Here is a 23,040-nt window from a genome sequence, read left to right on the forward strand (position 1 = left end):
TCTTCTCTGTTTGTTTACCTTACAGTATTTTTGAGGAGAATCTTGGTAGCTTTTAGAGTTTAATTTAGGTAAAACAGGTAGGCTTGCTGCATGTGGCCTGTCACTGCTTATATTTCAGTTTGAGTTAACTTTACTTGAGCAGGTGCGCTCAGATTCCTAAAAAGTTATTTCATAGCGTGTAAACGTTCCTTTTAGCTACCGGTACATTTTCCTTAATATTTTCAGCAATGGCCCTGATTTGGGCAGTACATCTGTATTTTCTGCACGCTAGTGTTCACCTACCTTTGCTTCCCTACTTACGTGATAGCATTAGACGAGGTCAGTTTTTGATGCACTTACTAGTACTTTTGCTCTGGCCAGAGTCCTTACTGTAGTGACAGTAGTTTGGGATTGATACAGAGTGCAGGCATCCCTGCCCTACAAGCAATAATATTCATCAAAAGAATGTACCAGGCAATTTGGTAGTTACAAATTCGGCTGTAGGATTATAATCTGTTGTTGCAAGTTTGCCAAAGTCCTTTGAATCCACCAGAAACTTTACAAGGAGAAAGGAGACTTGAGGAATTTCGAGATACGGGATTCCTTATCAGATGAATATAACCAATCTAATAACTGTCTTTAGGAAGAGATTTTGTGGAGGAAATGTGTATCATCTTTCAGCACACTGCACTAAAGAATGCTCTTACTTTGGTCTTTACTAGGCTGATAATAGGCTTTGTAGGGACTGGTTAACAAATAAAGACCAGCTATCGTGGCTACAAGGACAGGTGAGACGTCTTGGTTTGGAAACTGCTTCAGCTGTACAATTTTAATCCACATAGCATAGGTCTGTTAGAGGTTTAGCAGCTTGTGCTTCAGAATTCAGATCATAAAACTAACAGATTTACCTAATTTCCAAAATTAAGTCATTTCTTTAAGAATAAGGATTGTGAGTTATTAAGCATATGAACTTCCCTTCATGCACAAGAAATTTAAATTCTGCTTCAAATCCAAAGTGGAACTCAGCAGAGCTTGTAGCTGGCAATTTCCTAATGAATAGGAGAATGACAGTCAATAGTGGGATATATAACATGGCCTTTTCCTCTACTGTGGCTTTTTCTTTCGTAGCATATCTTATCGTTTATGCCCTTAATAATAACACATTTTACATAGACAAATGAATATAAAAATCAGATGGCATTGTGTTTTGTAGAATTCATGATACCTTTGCCCTCAGTACCCTAATTTTAGCAGTCCTTTCCACATGGGGCTAGAGGAATGCAGCAGTGCTGTTTGCAAGTTTGAAATAGAACAGCCTGTCTCTGTTTCATGTTGGCTTCTGAAACCATTTTAAGTTTTGTTTTGGGTGGTTGGTGGTTTTTTGCCTAACTGAAGAACAGATGCTGGATTTGGATAGCATGCCTGATATGTTTACTCCAATGTATTCCAAACTTGGCAAGATCTTGAGGGACATAACTTTCATATTATTTCATTGCCTGAGAACATCGTGTGGTTAATGAAAGATGTATGAATCTGTGAGAGTTTAGTTGCATGTAGATGACATGTAAAGCCCACAATACTTATGCTTCTTGAAAATTTCTGCCTGTCAGGATGCTTGTTTTAGATTTAGACTTCAGATTATTCCAAGTACTGGGAATTGGACAAGTACCAATACCTAGGCTCTGAAGAGAGTTTTCAAGCATGGAAAACTGGAAAGTGGAAAAAAATGGAAAGTGGTAGAGCTTGTATAGGGAGTGAGGAGTAAAAGAAGAATGCGGATAAATCCCTCTGCAAATAAGGAGGGTGTAGTAGGTGATCTTTCTTCATGCAAGAGAACCAGTCAACTTGATGAGTACCAACACTTCTTACTAGCATCAGTTGGTACTTCAAGATGCAGTCCCACTTCTTCATCTCAGGTTATTTTCCTGTCCCTCTGCCCCACTGGAAACCCTTCCCCCTTGCCATTTAAAATTGAAGAGATTCTGTAGTTACTGCATAATACTTTACAATTACAACAATGTGAAGTTTGTACTTCAAGAAAAATGTTTGCATGTATTCTCAGTATGTTGTGTTAGGCATTTTATAGTAGCCTTATAACCTTTAATGCAATTTGAGCAGAAAGAAAAGAACTACAGCGGAAAAAACCAATCTAGCAAGCCTTACAGAAAACTGCTGTAGCTGAGAGAATGACTTCATCTATCATTTGTTGCACATTGTGCATCTATTTTGGCCGTGTATCTGTTCTGACTCTTGTGTACGTCAATATTCATGAAATGTTTTATATGCTACACATCTTCATGTTGTCGTTTGGGATACATTTGATTGTTTGACACTATGCCCTTATGCTATAAACTACTTCTCAGCAAGATCTGTCTCCATGCCATCTGATTGCTCAGGTGACTAAAACGCAAAATGAAGCTTAACTGTAGAGAGCATTTCCTTCAAATACGTTGCTTATTGTGGTGGGATCCCAAGGTTGCCAGGACTTAGAGCTGGTGCAGTTCCACATTTTCCTGAAAGGCCAGTTTTTTCTTCAGAAGATACAAAAGGCTTCTGATTCCTGCAGTAACTTTTAATAAAACTTAAGCGCAGATCGATACAACTGTCTGCAGAGAGAACTTGGTTCTGCTCAGTGTGACAGATTTAAACGTAAAAGATAGGAAAATAAATGAGGCCTGGCCCTTTGTATTTTTGTAGGGTGGCTTCTTTCTTCCAGCCTAGTTTAGTACTCCAGCAGCTCATAGGAGTTTTGGTACGTTCTTACTGCTCTCTTCTGGATTCCTAGGGAAGTAGTCTGCTTTCTGTTTCTTTGGACAGTTGTCCTTTGGATTTGCTCCTTCCCTGAGCGATTTCATCTCCTTTTCAAGTATTTTCCATTCCGCTCTCCAGCATCAGACTCCGTGCTTGTAGCATTCTCAGCTGATTCTTCCCACACACTCAGGACGCTGAGCATGTAGAGGAGGCTCTTATTGTCAGCGGTGGTTTTTCTTCCCTCTTTCTAGAAGGTTGCAAGTGAAGCTGAATTGAGAAGGGCTGCCCATATAGTTTGTCTTAGGTGCTGATCTGCTGCTTCACTTACCTTCTAAAATAATATATACTGTGTTTGCAGAGCAAACAGTGAAGAGACAAACCAACCAAACCTATGTAGAACTTTACTTTCTTTTTACGTAAGAAATGCCCTGAAGAATAACTGTTAAAAAGTAATATAGGCTGTTATAATCCAAATGTTTCTCCTTTGGTCTCTTGAGTTCCAGGCTAGAAGATATGCCTACTGGCTCTTGATTTTCCAAAAGGAAGGGGTTTTTATTTAATTTTTTTTCCCCTCTTGTGTTACAGAAGGGTATTCATGAGTGGAACTTCAGTGCTGCTTCCATAAGGGGAGTAAGGTAAGTTGTTTCCCTTTCATCTTTTGAAATGAAAAGAGTAATTGAATGAATATTATATTAAGTTAGTGCTGTAGAACTTGGTGGAGTAATGGATACAAAATTGGAGCTGAATATTGCAAGTACTTCCACAGATGCTCTGCTGTAAGTGAAGCCCCAGGAATCTTATTCTGGATTCAGAAGTGACCACCTTCAGAGTTCATTATGTAAAAAATTAGGAAAAAATATTTGTTAAACTTAAGAACTAATATTTTTGTAAAGTTCATAATCACTTTATGTTAATTAAGGTTGAATTATAATAACTGCTAACGTTTCATGTCACCTTGCCTGAGTTGTATCGCATCCAAAAGCTGTGGTTGTGCACTGAGATTCTGACATAGTGGGAAACTGCTAAACACAAGGAAGGTAGTCCTTGTCACAGATGCTTGTTGAACACAATATGTAAGCCAGGAAGTAGCGTGGATGCAGAAACAAGGAGGATATGAGGAATTGACTAGGGAGGATGGGGAGGTGGGTTAATGTGTCTTGAAGTGTCCTAATTGCTTATCTCTTGAGTTTTGGTGTCTGGGTTTTCTGTGCTTGCTTTCGGTATGGTACCAAAACTGTTTCAGAGAAGGCCCATAGGGAGGGGAGACTGTCAATGCAGTGATGATAAAAGTGGCAGAGTAGTGGATAGATCGTGAAGTAAAAGCTCAAAGATTGTTTCAGAGACCGGAAAAGCAAATCAATAGGAAAGGTAAATAAATAACCTCCCAAAGATTAATGTGGAGTAGGTTAACATGAACTAATAAACCATGGGATCAAGAATGACGTGTGCAAGACTGGATTAGAGGAGTACAATGTTATACGTTGAAAGCCTTCTAGGTTTTCTTTGGTCTGTGAGATACCAACAAAGGAGGAAATTTTGCCATCTTTGGCTAACTTTGCTTGACTTCAGGGGAGTGTTTTCTACTAGGAAGCACCATTCATTGCAGGTTTTTCTTAGCAGGGATGTTGTGTTGTATTGTGAACCAGTGGGTCTGCTCTGCTAGCCCAGCTTAAATGTAGTGTACGTTTTTGTCTGACAGGGTCCAGCCTTGCATTTTCTGTCTGCTGATACTAAGAAAGTAGTGTTCTACCATTGTTGTGATCCCTTTAGATCAGATCTTCATCTTAGTCTCATTTGTTTTTCTAGGATTTATCTATACTTTGGTATCCTGTGACTTTCCACTTGGTGTTTGCGTTTAGTGTAATAAAAAAAAAAAAAAAAAGGTCCAGAAATCTTATGTTTTTTTAAATAGTCATTGCTCTGTTCTAATAATAACTGTTCCTTACACACAAAGCTGTTGCTATGTCTGCAGTACATTTTTTGCACAGATGGATGATTATTTTTCCTTCCAACAACTAACTTAAAAACAAAACACCATCAATAGATGTAGAAATTCAATCCTGTGGGATTTAGCTTATTTTGAGCAAAAATTGCAATGATACATTTAGTTCGGTGTGGTTTGGGTTTTGGTTATGGTTACCAAAACATTATGGTTATACCAAAACATTGCTGTTCTTCTTTAAAAAAAAAACACCTTTTTTGGCATTAGTAAGCTATAATGTGGTTAGTACTTTTTTAGTATATTCTCCTGCACTTGTTATTTAAACCTGTCAATAGTCATTTAATTTGTCAATTGAAATTCCAATTTGTTCATCTGGACAGATGTTCAAAACCCCTTGGAAAACTTTAAAATGAGTCAGGGTCAAGAGCCACTGAATTCTTAGAAAACTTAGTGGCTGCCTCTATGAGGAGCTGAAAGGGGAAATCTTTATTTTATGCAATTATAAAACTGAATAAGTCTAGTTTTCAAACGTGCAAGTTTCTAATTGTTTCCTTTTTCAGTGTTTTTTCAGTTTTTTTTTTCCTGGCTTTATGAAGATAAACATTCTTTGGGGTGGGACGTCCTTCAGAACCAGGCCTGTTTCTAATTTATTTTTGTATCCGAGCTATTTTTGGCTTCTCTGAAGCTCCTAGACTTAAAGCTGTCTAGGAAGGGAGAGTTCCCAGCCTTATTAAGGATTCTCTGCCTCTCTAGACTAGTAAGAGCCAGCTTTAGGGGTGCAGCCTTAACATACAAGGGAGGTCTTTGTACATGATCTTGGAGGCTTTTTCAGCAAAGGCCTCCATAAACATTTACTGCATTACATGAGGAGTCTCTCGGCAGCAGGGCTGAAGAGACATCTAGCACTGAAATGAGTAATGTTTTTGATAAATACTTCAAGGAAATGTTTGAGGGGACAATTATTCTGTGTGGTCCTTATCAGTCAGTGTAATCAGCATCTTACTTTAGAGTTCAACTCTCAGGAGTTGCACAGGAACTTGAAAATGTGTATAGAGCTCTCTGAACGCACTGCTGAATCACACTCTATATGCAGGAAATCATAGTAATTGGGCTTAGCTTAAAAAAAAAAAAAAGCAAAAACACAAAACTCGGTGATTAGTAGTTTGTGCTCTAATGTAAATAACTCTGCTTTCATCATATGCTTTCTTAACCTCTTATATGCAAATGTTTATTATTGAATCAGGCCAAAAGTACTGTTAATCCTTAAAGGCATTATCAAAGCTTTTGGAACCTATCTGCTTCCCCAAGGTGCTTTGCATCTCTTCCTCAATTTATCCAGAAAACTCCCTAGTATTCATTATATAAGTAAGAAGATACTATTTATTTTTCAAATTCAGAGGTAAAAAATAAAGTAGCAGAATGAAGTTGGTAGACTACAAATTGGAATTTCCTTGGTGTTCATTACGAGCCCTGGATTGTGAAATGACTGCTACTTGTGTTGTTTCCATGGGATCGTGATGATAAATGTAGTGTTAGAAACACAGTGATAAAGTTGGATTCAGATCTGCATTCAATTTTTTTCATAGTTAAAGAATTTGCAGGGATGTTCATCTTCCATACCAAGTTCATGAAACTTGGAATCTTGTCAGATTGCTTAGTTATTACAGTGGAAGGTGTCTATCCTTCTCAATTCTGGAAAACAAATAAAAATTCCATGAAGCTGTTTTTCTATGGTTTCTGCCAATGCTTAACTGTTTTATCTGCTACTTCATCTAGAATTATTAGTTAGCAGTAGTTACAGCATCTGCACTATTTGTCATCAGCTAATGGGAGTTCTGCATGCACATGAGTTGGGCACGTGGCCACGTCGCATTGTGCTTCCCTGCTTGTCTTCTGAGTTTTGCAAACTGAGCTCCTATTCTGCTGTCACAGAAGTCAGTGGGTATTACATATGCTCGATAACTCTCAAAATGAGGCATTTCCTGAGCAAATTACAGTTTCTTTTTATAACTTTGTATTTTTTAGTCTTCCTTTTTTTCCACCTTAACTTTCTTTTTTTGGAGTGGAGAAGAAAGCAATATATATAACCAATATAAACATTCAGTTAAAGGCCTTAAATATTTATGAATTTGCCTGGCCTCTGTGTATGCTCTACATTCTTACCTTTTTATTCACTACTATTTTAATGGCTTCTGTGCACGTCAGGTTAGTAAAATGTTTAAACTCACACGGAACTTTAGATGAATGAATAATTATGTTGATATCAGCTGGAGTAACTCCACAGCTAGAGAGTTCATGTGTATGCTTGAAAAACTTCATGAAATAAAAGCTAACTGGTAAACCAGGGACAGTGACTGTCTTCCCAGATGTGTGCATCACTTAGTACATATGAACTTTTCCTGACAAAAATAGGTGAGTATCAACACCCAGTGACAAGTAGTAATGAATCTGTCTTCTCATAAGTAGCTTTATGAAATGCAGATCCCTAGCTTGTCTAAACACCAGTTTCTTTATCAAAAGTTACGGCAAGGGATCTACAGTAGAGGAGTCATAAAAAGAAGCAACAACCATAGACACCTATTAAATCTTGAAAGTTATAAGAATTTCCTGACATTTAAAGAACTGCTATGTTAAATCATAAATTATTTGGCAAGATATAGCAAAATAAAGCAGAATGGTATTCTAAGTGAATCAAAACCATGATGAATATCTTGATCCAACTAAAATAGGTTGATTTCATTAGCAGTGTGGATTTTGTATAGTGTCTTAATTTGTTCTGTTTTCTCAAATACTGTATTATATTGTCATAACAGCTCTAGCCACCTTTTTTTTCTGATACACTAGCAGTCAATTATACTGAATCAGCTTGACACCTGACCCTCAACATGTGACAAAATTATGGAAAGAGTTCTTTCAATTAATGTTTAGTATTTTCTTTAATGAACACAGTAATGACATGTATATACAAAAAAAAAAAATCTGGTGAATGATTCTTTGCAAGAGCTGCAGACTACTTTGGGTAGAAAACTGGCAACTGCATCAAAGTTTGTACATCTTTTATCCTGAGGCATATATGCATCCATAAGAAGATGTCATACATATCTCTACATTATATTTGTACTCCTGTTTATAGCAATGAAGGCAAAACTGAAGAAAGGAGTGGGTGGGCAAGGCTGGTCAAGTCATTCACCTCTTTTTTTTAATGTTGGCCTAATTTAGAAATATTTTCCCATTACGCTATCAATTTACCAATAAATTCCTGTGGAACCAATTGGAAACTTTTGTGTTCAGGATTGAGCTGCGGCTTATTCCTAAAGGGGGAAGAACTCATGATTTGAGTTCAAAGACCAGCTTCCTAATGTGATTCTGAAGCAATGTTTCATCCTGGCTTCAGGGCAAGCATTTTTAAGGGCCTTACCTAAATGCACTGAAAACAAAAATGACTCATGTCAATTGAAATATTTCTTTTAACTTCTTTGCTCCTACTTTTTGTTGGTCAGTGTATGGCCTAGGGGACGAGACGAATGATAGCAGACAACTGAACATGAACTTTGTAGGATATAAGAATGTAATTTTACAATAAGGAAAGACTATGGCTTCTTAGGTTTAATCTGGTGCTTTTTCACAATAAATATGTTGGTCTGTGTGGTTTGACGTAGCTCGTAGAAGCCCAGATGTGTTCTTCTAATAACATGTTCTGCTTGGCTGTTCTTTCAGCATTTCGAAGTTTGAAGAACGGTGCTGTTTTCTGTATGTGCTGCACAACTCAGATGACTTTCAAATCTATTTCTGCACGGAACTTCACTGCAGGAGGTGTGTCATAGTTATTTCAAAAAACAATCTGCGTTAGGGTGGATGTTGTCTGCATGTACAGCAGTGGCTGACTGTTTCAGAACTATGGTGAGAGCATCCTCAGTTGTCACAGTCTTTTATGTGAAAGCGTAGTACTACCCTAGAGAGTATGAGGTTTGAGAAGTCAAAGAACAAGCTCAGACGAATACTAGAAACATAATTAAGATTTATATTTTTATGCATTTTATGGTATTATTTTTCTCTATTTGACATATTAAGGCTTACTACAAACTGTTTGCTGCCCCCAATTGAACAAAACATTTTAAACTTACAAAGGGACCTTCTGAAATAGCAGTATTTGGGGTAACACCAATAATCTAGGAGGTCTTGTCAAGATTTTTCTTTTACTGTAGTTGAAGTTTTATTTCTGATTACAGAGAAGCACACTTGATGTTCTTTACATTAGTTTACATTAGCATTGTGGTTATTAAGTATGATTGTAGCAGTATCCCTATAAGAAACTTGGCAAGGGCTTACACAAAATTAAAGGTGTTTTAGCTACTCTAAGCTGCGCTATTGTGCTCTGAGCGTAAGTGTTGTGGTCTTGAATTGATCCAGAAGGCATTCCTGGAAAGGATTTCTTGTATTCTTGTCCTTAAAAAGGCTGCAGCTTTACCAAAATTTACTGTATTACTTCATGTTAATGGCTGTGGCTACCTTGAAGCTCAATTCTTAGCTCATCCTCTCATCAACTCCAGTCAGTACAGGTCCTTTTACCATGTTCCCTTTGTATCTGAATATTTCTCAGAAGATGAGTGAGCAGTAGCTTGGCATGATATTTCTGCCTATGTTTTTTTCAAAGGAGGTAAGTCATATGTAGTGATATTTTTTTAATGGGAATTTGTAAAATAGACCCCCCTTTTCATTGAAACTGAAACTAGTCTTTCTGCTCTACAAAAACTTCTGCAAATGTATGCAAAAATTCTAGGCACTTCTCCTGATGCTTCAGTGCTTTCATTGGATGTAAAGGAACAATGGTATAGGACAAGAATTTCACCTGATATGTATGTAGATTATTGAAATACAAATTCCATTGATAGTTTCAGACATCATGAGTGTCTCATCACATATAAAAGATGGACATTAATTAAGTAGGGGAGGTGCTAGTTTTGCTGTTAAATCTCCATGTAAAAAATCTTTTTTTCCTTTTTGCTGACAAACAAGCTTTTACACCGAATTTATACTTAAATCTAATCTTTCGGTTCATTCAGTACTCTAGAGAGAAGTGCTTTGTATGTCCCCATGCTGTCTCAAATACATGTTTGCATTTTTTTTTAATTTTCCTTGCTTTTAACAGGTTTTTTGACATGGTGAACAGCATCACTGAAGAAATAGGGAAGACTACAGAGGAAGGGGAATGTGATGGAGACTCCCTGGAGGTATATAGTGTGTTTTTTGTTGTTTTTTAAACTTATTTTCAACACACCAACTATTATGGATTTCTACTGTAGAGTTTCACTAAGGGAATAAATTACTCATCCCTTCACTAAAAGAAGTTAGATGAAAGCTATGGTTTACAAAATTTTATCCCCTACTAATTATTATTTAATGATTCTTTGTAACACATCCAGGTTTTATAACCAACATAGATTAATTGCTTATTTCAGTTAGCATTCTCACTTGAGAAAGTACTCAACTAAAATTCTTCATAATTGCACTTTATTGCAAAGTAATTCTTGCTACAGTTACTTCAGAGTCTAGTCATAGTCAGGCAATATTAGCATCTGTTTAAATTTATAGACTATTTTGTGCATCACTGGAATCATGTACACTTACATTATTGGCAGGTCATCTGCATAACAAACAAGGATATAATTGTAGTTGGGGAAGACTTGTCCGTGGTAGTTACGATATGTAAGCAAGCATTGTAATGAGCCGCAAACTCAAATCAAATGATGATGATGGTGTGGCTGGGAGTCTTTCTACCCTTAGCCTACTAACTCACACCGAAGCCTAGGATGCCTTAATTATGCTGTCAACCATGTTAACTGAGTTACAGCTTGCATGTGTATGCCATTACACTGTATTTCCACCTTGATTTTTTATCTGAACATATACATAGCTGAAAAGTGAATGCCAGGCCACTGAGTGCAATGCAGTCTTTAGATTTTCTTGTAGGCGGCAGGAAACAAGCCGGAATACTTAGGACCATGTCCTGGATCTCTGGAGACATCTGAAACTAACTTAAAAAGTCAGTACTGAATAATAAATCCAGTACTCTGTCCCAGTTTTGACGTTGGAATTTTTATAATATATCTGAAATTGTAGATGGGACAAATGGAAACCACTAGAGTGACTTTTGGGCTAAAAAAAAATACCCTATAATGAGAAACTATGATTACCTAATTGTTTTATTTTAGCAAAAAGAAAAGCAGTAGGTCACTTGATTATAGTGTGTATCTTTACAGGGAAAATTGCTAATTGTTAATAGGCTCTTTAATTTAGTAGAGAAAAAACAATGAAATATAGTGATGCCAAAAGACGTAAGAATTAAAAATAAGAGTAATGACTTCACCCTGAGAATCTGTTGAAATATTAACTAAAGCTAGTAGTGGATTATCTGTATCTTTTACTAAAAAGATATCAAACTTTATTTGCAGGGAAAATAAAAATACTTTATTTAGGCATGAGCTATTGGTCTCAGCATGGGAATGAGCAAGTGAAATTATACGTCTGTGTTACACAAGAGGACAGATGAGATAATCTAATGACCGTTTCTGGGCTGGCCTTAAACTCTTTGAAATTTAAATTCAGCCGAAACCATGGTTAATACACTGCAATCCTGACTAACCTCAATTGGCACACTCTGCTGTCTGACCTGGCACTGGCAAAGTTGGTTTTGCTGTTTTTGGAAGATGTGGTCAGGTCAGGAGAGCATCTGGAATAAATTAAGACACACTTGCTTTGTGTGTCTGTGTAGAAGCTGAAGTTCTCAGTTTGGTGCAGAGTGCCCTCTGTCGTCTTTTGTTGTCTTTACTCCTACCAATAGGATTGCAGATGCTGTTAAAACATAAATTTAACTACACAGAACAGGTAAAGGCCTGCTTAGCTTTTCACACTTAAATGAGATGGCTACCTTAGAAGCCAATGCTTTCTGTAAAGTCAGTGGAGGGACAACGGCATGTCTGCAAAGTACACAAATTGTCGTCTTGAAGTATTTTTCTAGATGCCTTAGTTGTGTGCATGGAGTCAGATGAAATAAATCTTATCCCTCTGTTTCATTTAAATGTGTTGTTTGTTTTGCAGTATGATTATGAATATGATGAAAATGGTGAGCGAGTAGTTCTTGGGAAAGGAACATATGGCATTGTATACGCAGGACGAGATTTGAGCAATCAAGTCAGAATCGCTATTAAAGAAATCCCAGAAAGAGATAGCAGGTATGGTAATCGAGCCTTATTCCAGACTTTGTGCATTACATGCTTTCATTATTAAGTAATCTTAATGAACCAAAATCTGATTAAGTAATCTGATTGAAGAGCTGCCATCAGTCTTCTACAAAGCTGTCAATAAACTGTCGGTTATATCATGGTATTCCCTTTCTTTCTAAGTAAACATTTCCATGTTATGGAATGGTTTATGATTGCAATAACTGAGAATTTGTTTTCTAGTTTTGGTCTTAGTAGTTCATAATAATTTTTCTTTCCAAAGAAATGTTGCTGAAATACAGAATCTCACTCAAATACCTTGTGAAAAGCTCTGTCTTAAGCATCTTTATAAGAAGCATGCATACATAAGCAGGTTCTTATAAAAGAACTTCTGAAATTTATAACTTCCAGAATCCTTTAAAACTCTGAGCCTGAATTGTTGATAAAGACATTTTCCTTTTTCTGTCTGAGCCTAATTTATTATGAAGCCCCTTCACAGTAGCATAAAACGTGCAATGATCTTTTTGTCCGTGCTTCTTAATGCAGTAACTTTGTCTGTGTAGTGCCTTGTCTCATTTATAATAGTTAACATGTAAAGGCCAAACATGTCATGTCTATTGTACTCGTATATCTTGAGGTTTGTAGTATGTGGTATTCTGAATACATAATTTCCACAAATATTCTCATGAAAGTGATAGCAAGTCTACACATACAATTTCTTTGCAAACTGAACTGACTTTAAGAATAACTTGACAGTTTAAAAGTTCTACGATTACATTTGTTTTTGTGGTCAGGTGTTGTGCGAGCTATTTCTTAACAGGTGAGTCAAGCGCCTGGATCTTTGAAGTGCCTCTCAGATTATAAAGTATCATCAAGACTATAACTTGTGCCTCTGTATTCAGAAAGCTAGGAAAAGTAGGAAACAGTTATTTCCGTGGTCAGTAACAGGAAGATAAATCCCTCTTTTTCCTAATGATTAAAGAAATATTTTTTTATGAAGGAAGCTCTTCAAATAAATGCAGAACACTGCTTGTTATCGGGAGGAATAACATACTAAGTGAATATTGGTAAAATACTGGGTGTGCCAATTGGTGTATTTTTTTCCATCATTTAAGTCAGGAACAGAATCCATATTTGCAATTTTTTTTTTGTCTTTTGCCCATTTTACTTCTCGTTTTTACTGTCCTGATCTAATGGATAGCTTCTCCATCAGCAGAATTTCCCATATTTTAGCAGCACCTGGGGGTGTTGGTTGATGAGAAGCTCAACATGAGCTGGCAATGTGCACTTGCAGCCCAGAAAGCCAACTGTATCATGCACCACATCAAAAGAAGCATGGCCAGCAGGTTGAGAGACATGATTCGCCCCCCTCTCCTCTGCTCTTGTGAGGCCCTGCCTGAAGTGCTGCATTCAGCTCTGGGGCCCCCAGCACAGAAAGGGCAAGGATGTATTAGAATGAGTCCAAAGGAGGGCCACAAAGATGATCCCAGTGCTGGAGCACCTCTCATATGAAGAGGAGGGACAGGCTGAGGGAGCTGGGGTTCTTCATCCTGGAGAAGAAAAGGCTCCAGGAAGACCTCATTGGGGCCTTCCAGTACCTAAAGAGGGGGCCTACAGGAAAGCTGGGGAGGGACTTTTTGTCAGGGAGTGTGGTGATAACACAACGAGTAATGGCTGTAGATCGAGATTAGGTATAAGGCGGAAATTCTTCACTGTGAGGGTGGTGAGGTCCTGGCACAGGTTGCCCAGAGAAGCTGTGGATGCCCCATCCCTGGAGGTGCTCAAGGCCAGGCTGGATGGGGCTTTGGGCAACCTGGTCTGGTGGGAGGTGTCCCTGCCCATGGCAGGGGGGTTGGAATTATATGGTCTTTAAGGTCCCTTCCAACCTTAATAATTCTAAGATTCTATGATTCCAAGAAATCCTCCATCTTTCTGGAGAATTTTCTTAGGGATTTATTTTATTTGCTTAATTATGTAAGTTGCTCAAGACTAAATGAACTGTGTAGTTTAACAATTCAGGGGGAAGAATTACACGCATGTTTCTGTTGCCACTCTGAATTACTATTACTCTGATACAACTCAGAAATATAACCTCAGATGATTTTTGGATTTCTGAATGACAAACAGGGTAGTTAAAATCTTTATTGTTGTGCAGAGGGGTGTGACAAAACTCAAATTATTTTCAGTACATAGACTGAGGGTTGCATGAGGGTCACACTTTCTTTAATGAAATACTTTTTGTTTTCTATGACATTCATATTCCAAAGGCATTTTGAGATGACCCACTTTTTTTTGCCCTCTACTTTTTAGAGTTCAGCCTCCATTTGTAGCTTGATGCTGTTGTTAGGGTGAACTGGTAACTACTTGCTCCAAAAGAGTGGAGCTCACAGGTGCTTTTAGCCCAAAAACTTGGATTGCATTCCTGGCACTGGCACTTTACTGGCTCCAGGAAGAACTAAATCCTAGACGTGAAGCAGCAGAATACCATCTCGACCCCTAATTTCCCTAGCACAAGTATGAATAAATTGTTGCCAGTTTGTTAGGAGGCCAGAATGTCACCAGTATTGACTCAAAACCTGTGCTGAGAGCAACCTGCTGAGGGTGAAAAGGAATGGGGGGCGGGGGGGGGGGGGGGGGGGGAGGGAGGAAGACTGTTCCTTCTGGTCGCAGTTAGCTGCAAGGCTGAGATTGTGGGAGTGCTAAATTAAACCACAGTATAAGCATCTGAACATGTCCTCACATGCTCAACACTGCAGCTGCTTGTTGAACTGAGCGGAGAGGTCTGTGGCCAACATCTATCTCGGCTATACTGAAAGTATGACTACAGACATTAGTACTTTGTTGGAAGTAGCCACCAGACTCTGAATGTATTACCTAATTTTTGCCAGACAAAACACAGGATCTGGCAGCTAACCTGCCAGGGTGTGTGCGACTCACCTGTGGGTGGAAGAAGAGTGTTAGAGCTGGCTCAGGGGAGCACGTCAGCTTCTGAGGTAGGGTTCTGGTGCTGTTCCACACCAGAAGGGTCTGGACTTCAGAAACGTTGACAAAAAAGACTGCAGAAAAAGCTTACCTCTCTGAAAAAGACCTGATCTTTGACTAAACTAAATTTGAAATTATTCTGATGAGTTCTTCTGAATTCCTCTCAATGAAAAGACTCCTGATTTCTTACTTTGATAGCAATCCACTCTTGCTTTCAGATGAGACTCCTTCTTTATTAGTAGGAACTTAAATGGTGATTTGTTTTAATTATTGAGCTGATCTTAATTATACATTAACTCAGTTGTTTACTAGTTCACTTTGGCAGTAGTCTAAATACAACCATTTGCCCAACTGTTTATTCTCTTTGTGTTGAGCTTGATTGTAGTTCCTTTTCCACATATCATTTTGCCTAGGCTGTCTATATGAATAAATGTACATTTATCACATTTTGTGTGGGTACAGTATTACATATAATTTTGTATGTTGTGTATATTCATATGTGAATGGTTTCTTAGTATGTGGTGGTTATAACCACTGATGTTAAATGTGTCTAATATTGTCTAATATCTAAGATCATATTGTATTACTGTATGCAGTACTTCAGTGTAAATGTTTCATGGGACCTGAAATAAAACTTTACCACAGTAAACTCAAGGCTTTATTCCTGAAGCTCAGTATTGCATAAATTCTTTTCTTGACAGATACTCCCAACCTCTGCATGAAGAAATAGCTTTGCATAAGCATCTCAAACATAAGAACATTGTCCAGTATTTAGGATCTCTTAGTGAGGATGGTTTCATTAAGATATTCATGGAGCAGGTGCCCGGTGGTAAGTAGTGGTCGAGACTGGTTTGGTTATTGTTTTTTCTTAACATCTTCAAAATATAAGACCTATAGCACTGCAGAGTGATGTATTTCATGAAAAAAAAAATCTTTAATATGTCTTTCTTAAATTAATGGAAAAACCCATAAGGGTTTTTTCCTAGTGCTTGATCAGGATTTAGACAAGATGTGCTACAGAAACAGCTCATATTGTTGTTGTAACAGGTGATTGGTGACCATCCTACTAGAAAGACTGCAGCTAGTCTCTGATGACTGAGCCCTTCTCAAGTACCTAACACAAGGGAATCATGACAGGCAGTTGTTTCTGTTAGAGACCAAAGAAGTTACACCAGCCAGACATAATGAAAATCCCACTTACGGGGGTTTAGCTTCTTGAGCTGCTGTGGATTTGGTTTATGTACAGAAGTGTGCATATGTATACCCACCCTTTTTTACTCTTTCACAACATTCTTCTTGGACAACTTCTCTCCAGACATAACAGAGATGAGCACATTGACTAAAAAGTTTCTTATCTGGTTGCTTGAGAGAATGTATCTGCTGCAGCCAAGGCCAATGGAGATACATAGACTCTTTTTAATTAGTCAGGAATTTGATGATACAAGAAAGTATTTCCAAGAGAGGGCCTTTCATTGTACAAGAGGTACCTATACTTGGTTTGGGATTGTTGGTTGTTGTTACTTTGCTTATCCTTTGGGGGAGAAGGTAGAATTTAATTTGGTTTTACTCTCATTTTTTTCCTCTCCAAAATTATAGGCAGTCTTTCTGCTCTTCTACGATCAAAATGGGGACCATTAAAAAATAATGAGCAGACAATTGGCTTTTACACCAAGCAGATTCTTGAAGGATTAAAATACCTCCATGATAATCAAATAGTGCATCGAGACATAAAGGTGAGAAATTGTGGAGATTAAGCCTGGTGTTATGTAACTGCATAACCCGTTTATTTGTTCTGTAACTTAAACTTTCTTCTGGAAGCTATTCATTGTTTTGACTTTCTGCTATTCTGAAATGTACATTAGATAAGTGAGCCATTGTAACTTGAATTTACACTAACAAAATATTTTTTTAGAAAAAAATTACATATAGCCACATCAGATGTGGTAGTGGATGGATATTTTTTACTTACATTTTCAATGATGTGATCAAGCTTTCATAAAAACATATCAGGAGTGAAGAAGGCTGTGGGTGGGATATGAACAGTTTCTTTTCCAATGAGATTCTAGACTTTAAAAGTTCCTTTTTTTTTTAAAGATGTGTTTCTCTGTCTTGGTCTTTAAACTAAAATTCTTGTAGATGGAGAAGTTCACTTTGAGATTAAATTTCTGATAATGGGATTACGTAAGGTGGGAATGCTATTGATTTCTTTTTCTTGTTCATGCTAAAGAGCCTTAGGAAGTAATTCTTACTTACAAAAGGGTGTATTCTAGATACAAGTAATGCAAGTGAGACAAATAGCTGAGAAAAATAATTGCTCTGAATGTTCTGTTCCTTAGGGTGATAATGTGCTTATCAACACGTACAGTGGAGTGTTAAAGATTTCGGACTTTGGAACTTCAAAGAGACTTGCAGGAATCAACCCATGTACTGAAACCTTCACTGGTATGTTCTCAGAGGAGATTCTTTCCTTACTCCAACTTCCAGTATAGGGTCATATTTCATAGCTGCCTAACTTCTATTGACTTCAAATAAATGTAAAAAGTCAATGGAAGAGTGAACACTGCATAGCTTAAGAGCAAGTATACCTAAATCAGCTTAAAGACACAAAGACAATGCTGCTTTGGAAGTTGCATTTGAGAAAAAAAAAAAAAAAAAGCCCTCCACAGCAGAAGAGCACTGTCTTTCCTATGTCATGTTTGAGTCTGCCTCTTCTATATAAATGGCTTTTTCATTGTGCTGACCTGAAGCTAACTCTTTTTTCTTTCATGACTGGTTTGGGCATCCTGGCATCATCTACAAAACTTGTCATTAACTTAATTCTCATTCTGCTTGATAATTGGATTTGGATGTTAAATCACGAAATCACACAGTGGCACTATATTAAATAATTACTCAAAATGAGAAGTGACCGTTATTTTAATTCCTTTCTCTGTTCAACTTCTGTTCAAATAGAACAGAATGCTTTATCATCATGATTCCCATCAGAAAAGAAGCCTTAATATCATCCACTATTTTAGGTTCAGGTTTAACTTCATTTTCCACTCTGAATGCAATTCAGATTAATCTTCCTTATTTTCATCTTAATCCATATAACACAGTAAATAAAAATTACATCTAATCCAATGGTCATTGAAACCTCTAGTAATTGTCGTGGTCACTGAAGAGATACAAGATCAGTACATGATATCAGATCCTTTTAGCATAAATAACATTTTGAATAGTATTTTGAGATTGTTTAATGCATGAGGAAACTTCTAATTTTTTATTTTGAATAATAGTGTTTTTGTTAACTCTCCTGATATCATTCACTTCCCGCTTATTTTGTTTGTCTTGTTATTTAGCTATCTATTGCATCTTTCATGTGTGCAAATAACAATGATGGCTGTGTTTTAAACAGGTACCCTTCAGTATATGGCACCGGAAATCATTGACAAAGGGCCCCGTGGCTATGGGAAAGCTGCAGACATCTGGTCTTTGGGATGCACAATCATTGAGATGGCTACAGGGAAACCCCCATTTTATGAACTGGGAGAACCACAAGCAGCTATGTTTAAGGTCAGCCATCTTCCTTGTACAACTCAGACCGGTACTTGTAAACACAGGAAATCTTATGACTGTTTTGGAAAAGCTAGAATTATAAGGAGAAGATGATAAAGGAAATGCTTCACTAATGAGGATGTTAAGAGGAATGAGCTGATTCAATTGAGTGGGAGTGCTGTGTATATTTGAAGAGAGTAATGGAGCAGTAACAGCTATTCACTAGCATTTTTTCTTCTTTAAAAAAAGGCAAAGAAAAGCAGTTCTGACTTCTCCACTTTGAGAGAGCCTCTCCTTACAATTGTATTTTTTAATTTGATCGAATAATTACACAGTTGGCAATAATTTTGTTCTTTGCATTAATGAACTAGTTATAGAAAGGTAATATCGAAACATGGTAACAATATACTACGTCTGGTATCTAAATGTTTTTTCCTATTTTGCATTTGAGAAAAGAACAGTGCAGAACATTGTTTTTTTTCCCCTTTGTCTCAGGTGGGAATGTTTAAAATACACCCAGAGATTCCTGAATCCATGTCTGCAGAAGCCAAGGCTTTCATATTGCGTTGCTTTGAACCAGATCCTGATAAACGAGCTTTTGCTCATGAACTACTTGTAGATGAATTCTTGAAGGTTTCAAGCAAAAAAAGAAAGTCCCCGTCAAAACTCTCAGGTAACTGTTGCTAAACAACTCACTCTGGAATTTCTCTCTTAAAAATCATCAGTTTCAGGAAACAATATCTTTCAGTCTTTAAGACGAAGACTGTAGATCGCCATCCCAGATGAATGTTCAGTTGTAGTCTTTTGTTCCAGTGGCTTTCTGTAGAAAGACTGGTTGTAGCAGAATTCTGGTAGCAAGTTGTCACTGAGGTGATTATATAAGTATTTATATTAAGGTTTAGAATAGTATAGAATTGTTTCACTTGGAAGGGACCTACAGAGATAGTCCAGCTGTCAGACTTTTTTTGGGCTGATCCAAAGTATATCGTTAAGAGGCATTTGGATGATGCTCTTAAACACAGACAGGCACAGGGCATCGACCACGTCTATAGGAAGCCTGTTCCAGTGTCTGACTACCCCCTTGGTAAAGAAATTTTTAATAATGTCTAGTCTGAACCTCCTCTGATGCAGATTTGAGCTGTTGCCATGCATCCTGTTACTAGAAACCAGGAAGAAAAGATTAGCATCTCCTTCTCTACTACCCCCAAAAGTCTTTCTCTGTCTCTTTGTTTTTTTAAAAAGTGTATATGTCTCCATTCAAATAATGTTTGTACGGAGTGCATTTTGTATAAGGTAGTAAAGTGATATTGAGCATTGAAAGCTTTTTACGTGAATGAAATAATGCTTGTCCCATAGCAAACTGCATTATTTCCCCCCACATACACACTCACACGTTCCCTGCAATGTTTTTAAATTATGTAACGTAACTAAAGTTTTGAGAGTATGAATGACATATTTTATGTGCATATATTAAATATATGTTCTGCATAATTTTAGCATGATACCTTCAAGGAGAAAATACTAGGTAAAGGAGATAACATTGAATGATAGCTTTTAGCTTCTATTTTACAGATTCAATTTAATTTTAAATGGCAATAAATCTTATTTAAAATAAGAATTTGCACAGAGGAGAGTCCAGATGGTCCATAAAAATGAGAAGGGAGTTATTCTTTAGATTATGTTTATTTCCTCAGTTAATTTCAGCACAATTAACTTCATTTTTTTTCTTTGCTTGTCTCCCACAGTTCTCTCAGCTAACACAAATGGTGAGTTTTAACATACTTTTCTATAAAAACATAACTGTGTAGATACTGTGGTTATCGCTTACTATGGTATAATTTGCCACACCAAATTCTTGAAAGAGAAGTGTGGGCATAATTATAAAAATAAATGATGTTCTTAGGAAGCTCTAATTCATTTTACAAATTTTAATGAATAAAAAAAATATATTTGTAATGCTACCTTGGCTTAATTGTCTATACAGGTGGGTAAAACAGGCTTGAAGAGCTGAATTGTTGTTATGGGGCCAATTTAGTGGAATTCTGAACAGGGAACCAAATGGCTGTTGTGTTGTAGTAATAGAGCCAAATTCTGTGGAGAAAGATAACAGATTTTTATTAGGTTAAATTTGTATAATGGTGTGAGGGGGGTGTTGTAGAAGCAGAATTTGTTTGGGACCCCATGTCAAGCCTGACTGACATCCCTTTTCAGGAAATAATCCGGGTAAAATGGGGGTGGAAGGTGGTGGGGAGGGGAGAGGGAAAAAAGTTACCTTCTTGCTTAATAGAAGTGCGTTTTGAAATGTGGACGTATGAAAGAGGTATTGATAGTTTCTTGCAACAGTAGTTGTATGTACTCTTGATTAATAAAAAAAAGAAAAGCCCCACCTCTTAACATTCATGTTTATTATGAATCAAAGCCTATGAACTAATTAAATTTAGTTCAAGATAATATATAATCTGATACATAAATAAATGTAACAAGATATTTCTCTATTTTATATTAAAATGCTTTTTATATTGTAATAGATAAATAAATTCTATATATAGACATTTAAAAACTAAATTATTGGAATGTGCATGCATGACTTACCCTATAGAAACATTTTGTTACTGCTCAGAGTGCATACTGATAATGTGTGATGTACATTCACTCCAGTGTTGAAGTTCTGGAAGTAAGCATGCAAAGAGCTCAGGATTTCCAATATCTGAAGAACCTTTTCAATAAAAGCATACCTGAAGGATAACTCAATTCCAGAAGGACAAACGTCAGGAGCTTTTTGTTCATTTTATTTTTAATATTTTATCTGTGTGGGGAAAGATAGTCAGAACTTCTGTTTTGTCTGAATGAATAACCTTTTTGTTTCAGAACTGTGTTGGTGCTATATAATTCTACTTTCTAAATATTCTTAAATAGAGTATCTTCGAAGTATATCCTTACCTGTTCCTGTTCTGGTGGAAGATACAAGTAGCAGCAGTGAATATGGTTCGGTCTCACCTGATACAGAATTAAAAATTGATCCATTCTCTTTCAAAACAAGAGCTAAATCCTGTGGAGAAAAAGATGGGAAGGGAATCCGGTCCCTTTTTCTGAGGTAAAGAGCTATCTGACATTTGTGTCAGTAGATCAGGAACATGTGCATTAGGGTTGTTTTTTAGAAAGTTTCTTTTCACTGAGCGTCTTTCATTCAGCATCCCAGATGAAAATTTTGAGGATCACAGTGCACCTCCTTCACCTGAAGAGAAAGATTCTGGGTTTTTCATGCTGAAGAAAGATAGTGAAAGGAGAGCCACCCTTCACAGGATATTAACTGAGGACCAAGAGAAGGTGGTGAGGAACTTGATGGAAGCTTTGGCTCAGGTAAAGTAATTTCAAAAGGCAACAAAAAAAATAATGTGGAATTTAAAGACTTATCTACGATTACCTGGAAGTTTCAAATTTACACATAGTAAAGCAATCAAAAAATATCACTTAATTAAACTAGAAAATATATGCAATATAAGCTTTCACAGTTTATTATTTTATTGGGGCTAATAAAAATAGGTTCTAAAATTATGTTTATGCTGCATTAGATATGCATTTTATGTTCTTAGTACCAACTATATGAACACCTGGATACTAGTGCTGGCTGGACAATGGCAAACATGATTTCGTGATATTGTTTTGCTAGTGTATCAACTGAGGACTTCAGGTCAACACATGTAGCGTATATCATCCCCAGGAGGTTGAGCTTCTTGTAGAGTTCCATCTTCTGAGTGACTGGTTTGATGCAGAGAGGGTTAGGTCTTTTGGCCTGCTCTGGCCTTAAGTTAGGTTACTGCATAGAAAAGAGTAGTGTGACTGGTAGACCCTTGCCTTCCAGCCAAGAGCCACAGAAGGGGAGAGACAGGACTAGGTAGAAAATAAACTGCCACTCTTCCTCACAGCAGCTGGGAGCCACATATGGAGGGGAGGGAAGATGGAGTAATAGTGGGAGTTACAGCAAAATAATTGCAGAATGACCTTTTGGCGCTCCTTTGTGGGGATGATTCATTATGATGTATCAATTCAGGATGACACTGAATAAATTACAGGTCATCCCCACACTGCTTAATGTTGCAACACTGAAATTGGATGACATGATTTTTTTGTTCTTGTTTGTAACGCGTGTTAGTAGGTAATTGACTCACTTGATTCTCAAGGCTGAGTATTGCTGGTCTGAAACATATTTGTGTGAAATGTGGCAAATCAGCTTCTAAAGATAGTACTGTTTGAGAAACTGATGGAACCAATACAATTCTTATGCATGTACCACAGCTCAAGTAACTGGAAATTGCTGCCATACCAAGTAATAATTAAAAAAAAAGGGCTTCTAATTCTTGGAAAAACACAATTTTCCTGATAACTATAGGAAGTGTTAAAATAGAAGGCAACAAGAGATATGCCAGTGATCCGTGCTTTGCAAGAGTGCTGCTATAACGGACAGTTGTTAGCCACAGTTTTGTTCCTTGTCAGAGTAGAAAACTTGCTCAAACCACTTGAAAGTGGTGGTAACTGCAGCTAAGGGGAAGTTGAGGTGTCCACCTGTTATGCCCTGCTTAAATGCCAGAAAGTACCGATAAATAGAAGCCTGACTTGCTGGTTAGGCCT

General features: G+C 37.2%; 1 protein-coding gene across 2 annotated transcripts in view; it reads left to right on the forward strand.

The window, feature by feature from the left end:
• Positions 1 to 23,040, forward strand: part of MAP3K5 (mitogen-activated protein kinase kinase kinase 5) — a 101,705-nt gene that overhangs the window by 64,731 nt on the left and 13,934 nt on the right. For both annotated transcript variants that reach the window (XM_080585921.1, XM_080585922.1), the window contains exons 12-23: positions 3,316 to 3,365; positions 8,390 to 8,485; positions 9,822 to 9,903; positions 11,771 to 11,904; positions 15,576 to 15,703; positions 16,471 to 16,607; positions 17,211 to 17,316; positions 18,272 to 18,429; positions 18,907 to 19,084; positions 20,157 to 20,177; positions 21,328 to 21,505; positions 21,603 to 21,771. In XM_080585921.1, coding sequence (XP_080442047.1) covers positions 3,316 to 3,365; positions 8,390 to 8,485; positions 9,822 to 9,903; positions 11,771 to 11,904; positions 15,576 to 15,703; positions 16,471 to 16,607; positions 17,211 to 17,316; positions 18,272 to 18,429; positions 18,907 to 19,084; positions 20,157 to 20,177; positions 21,328 to 21,505; positions 21,603 to 21,771 — 1,437 coding nt within the window. The remainder of the gene's footprint in view (positions 1 to 3,315; positions 3,366 to 8,389; positions 8,486 to 9,821; positions 9,904 to 11,770; positions 11,905 to 15,575; positions 15,704 to 16,470; positions 16,608 to 17,210; positions 17,317 to 18,271; positions 18,430 to 18,906; positions 19,085 to 20,156; positions 20,178 to 21,327; positions 21,506 to 21,602; positions 21,772 to 23,040) is intronic.

The sequence above is a fragment of the Anser brachyrhynchus genome (assembly GCF_964034855.1).
Source record: "Anser brachyrhynchus genome assembly, chromosome: 3".
NCBI classification, from domain to species: Eukaryota; Metazoa; Chordata; class Aves; order Anseriformes; family Anatidae; genus Anser; species Anser brachyrhynchus.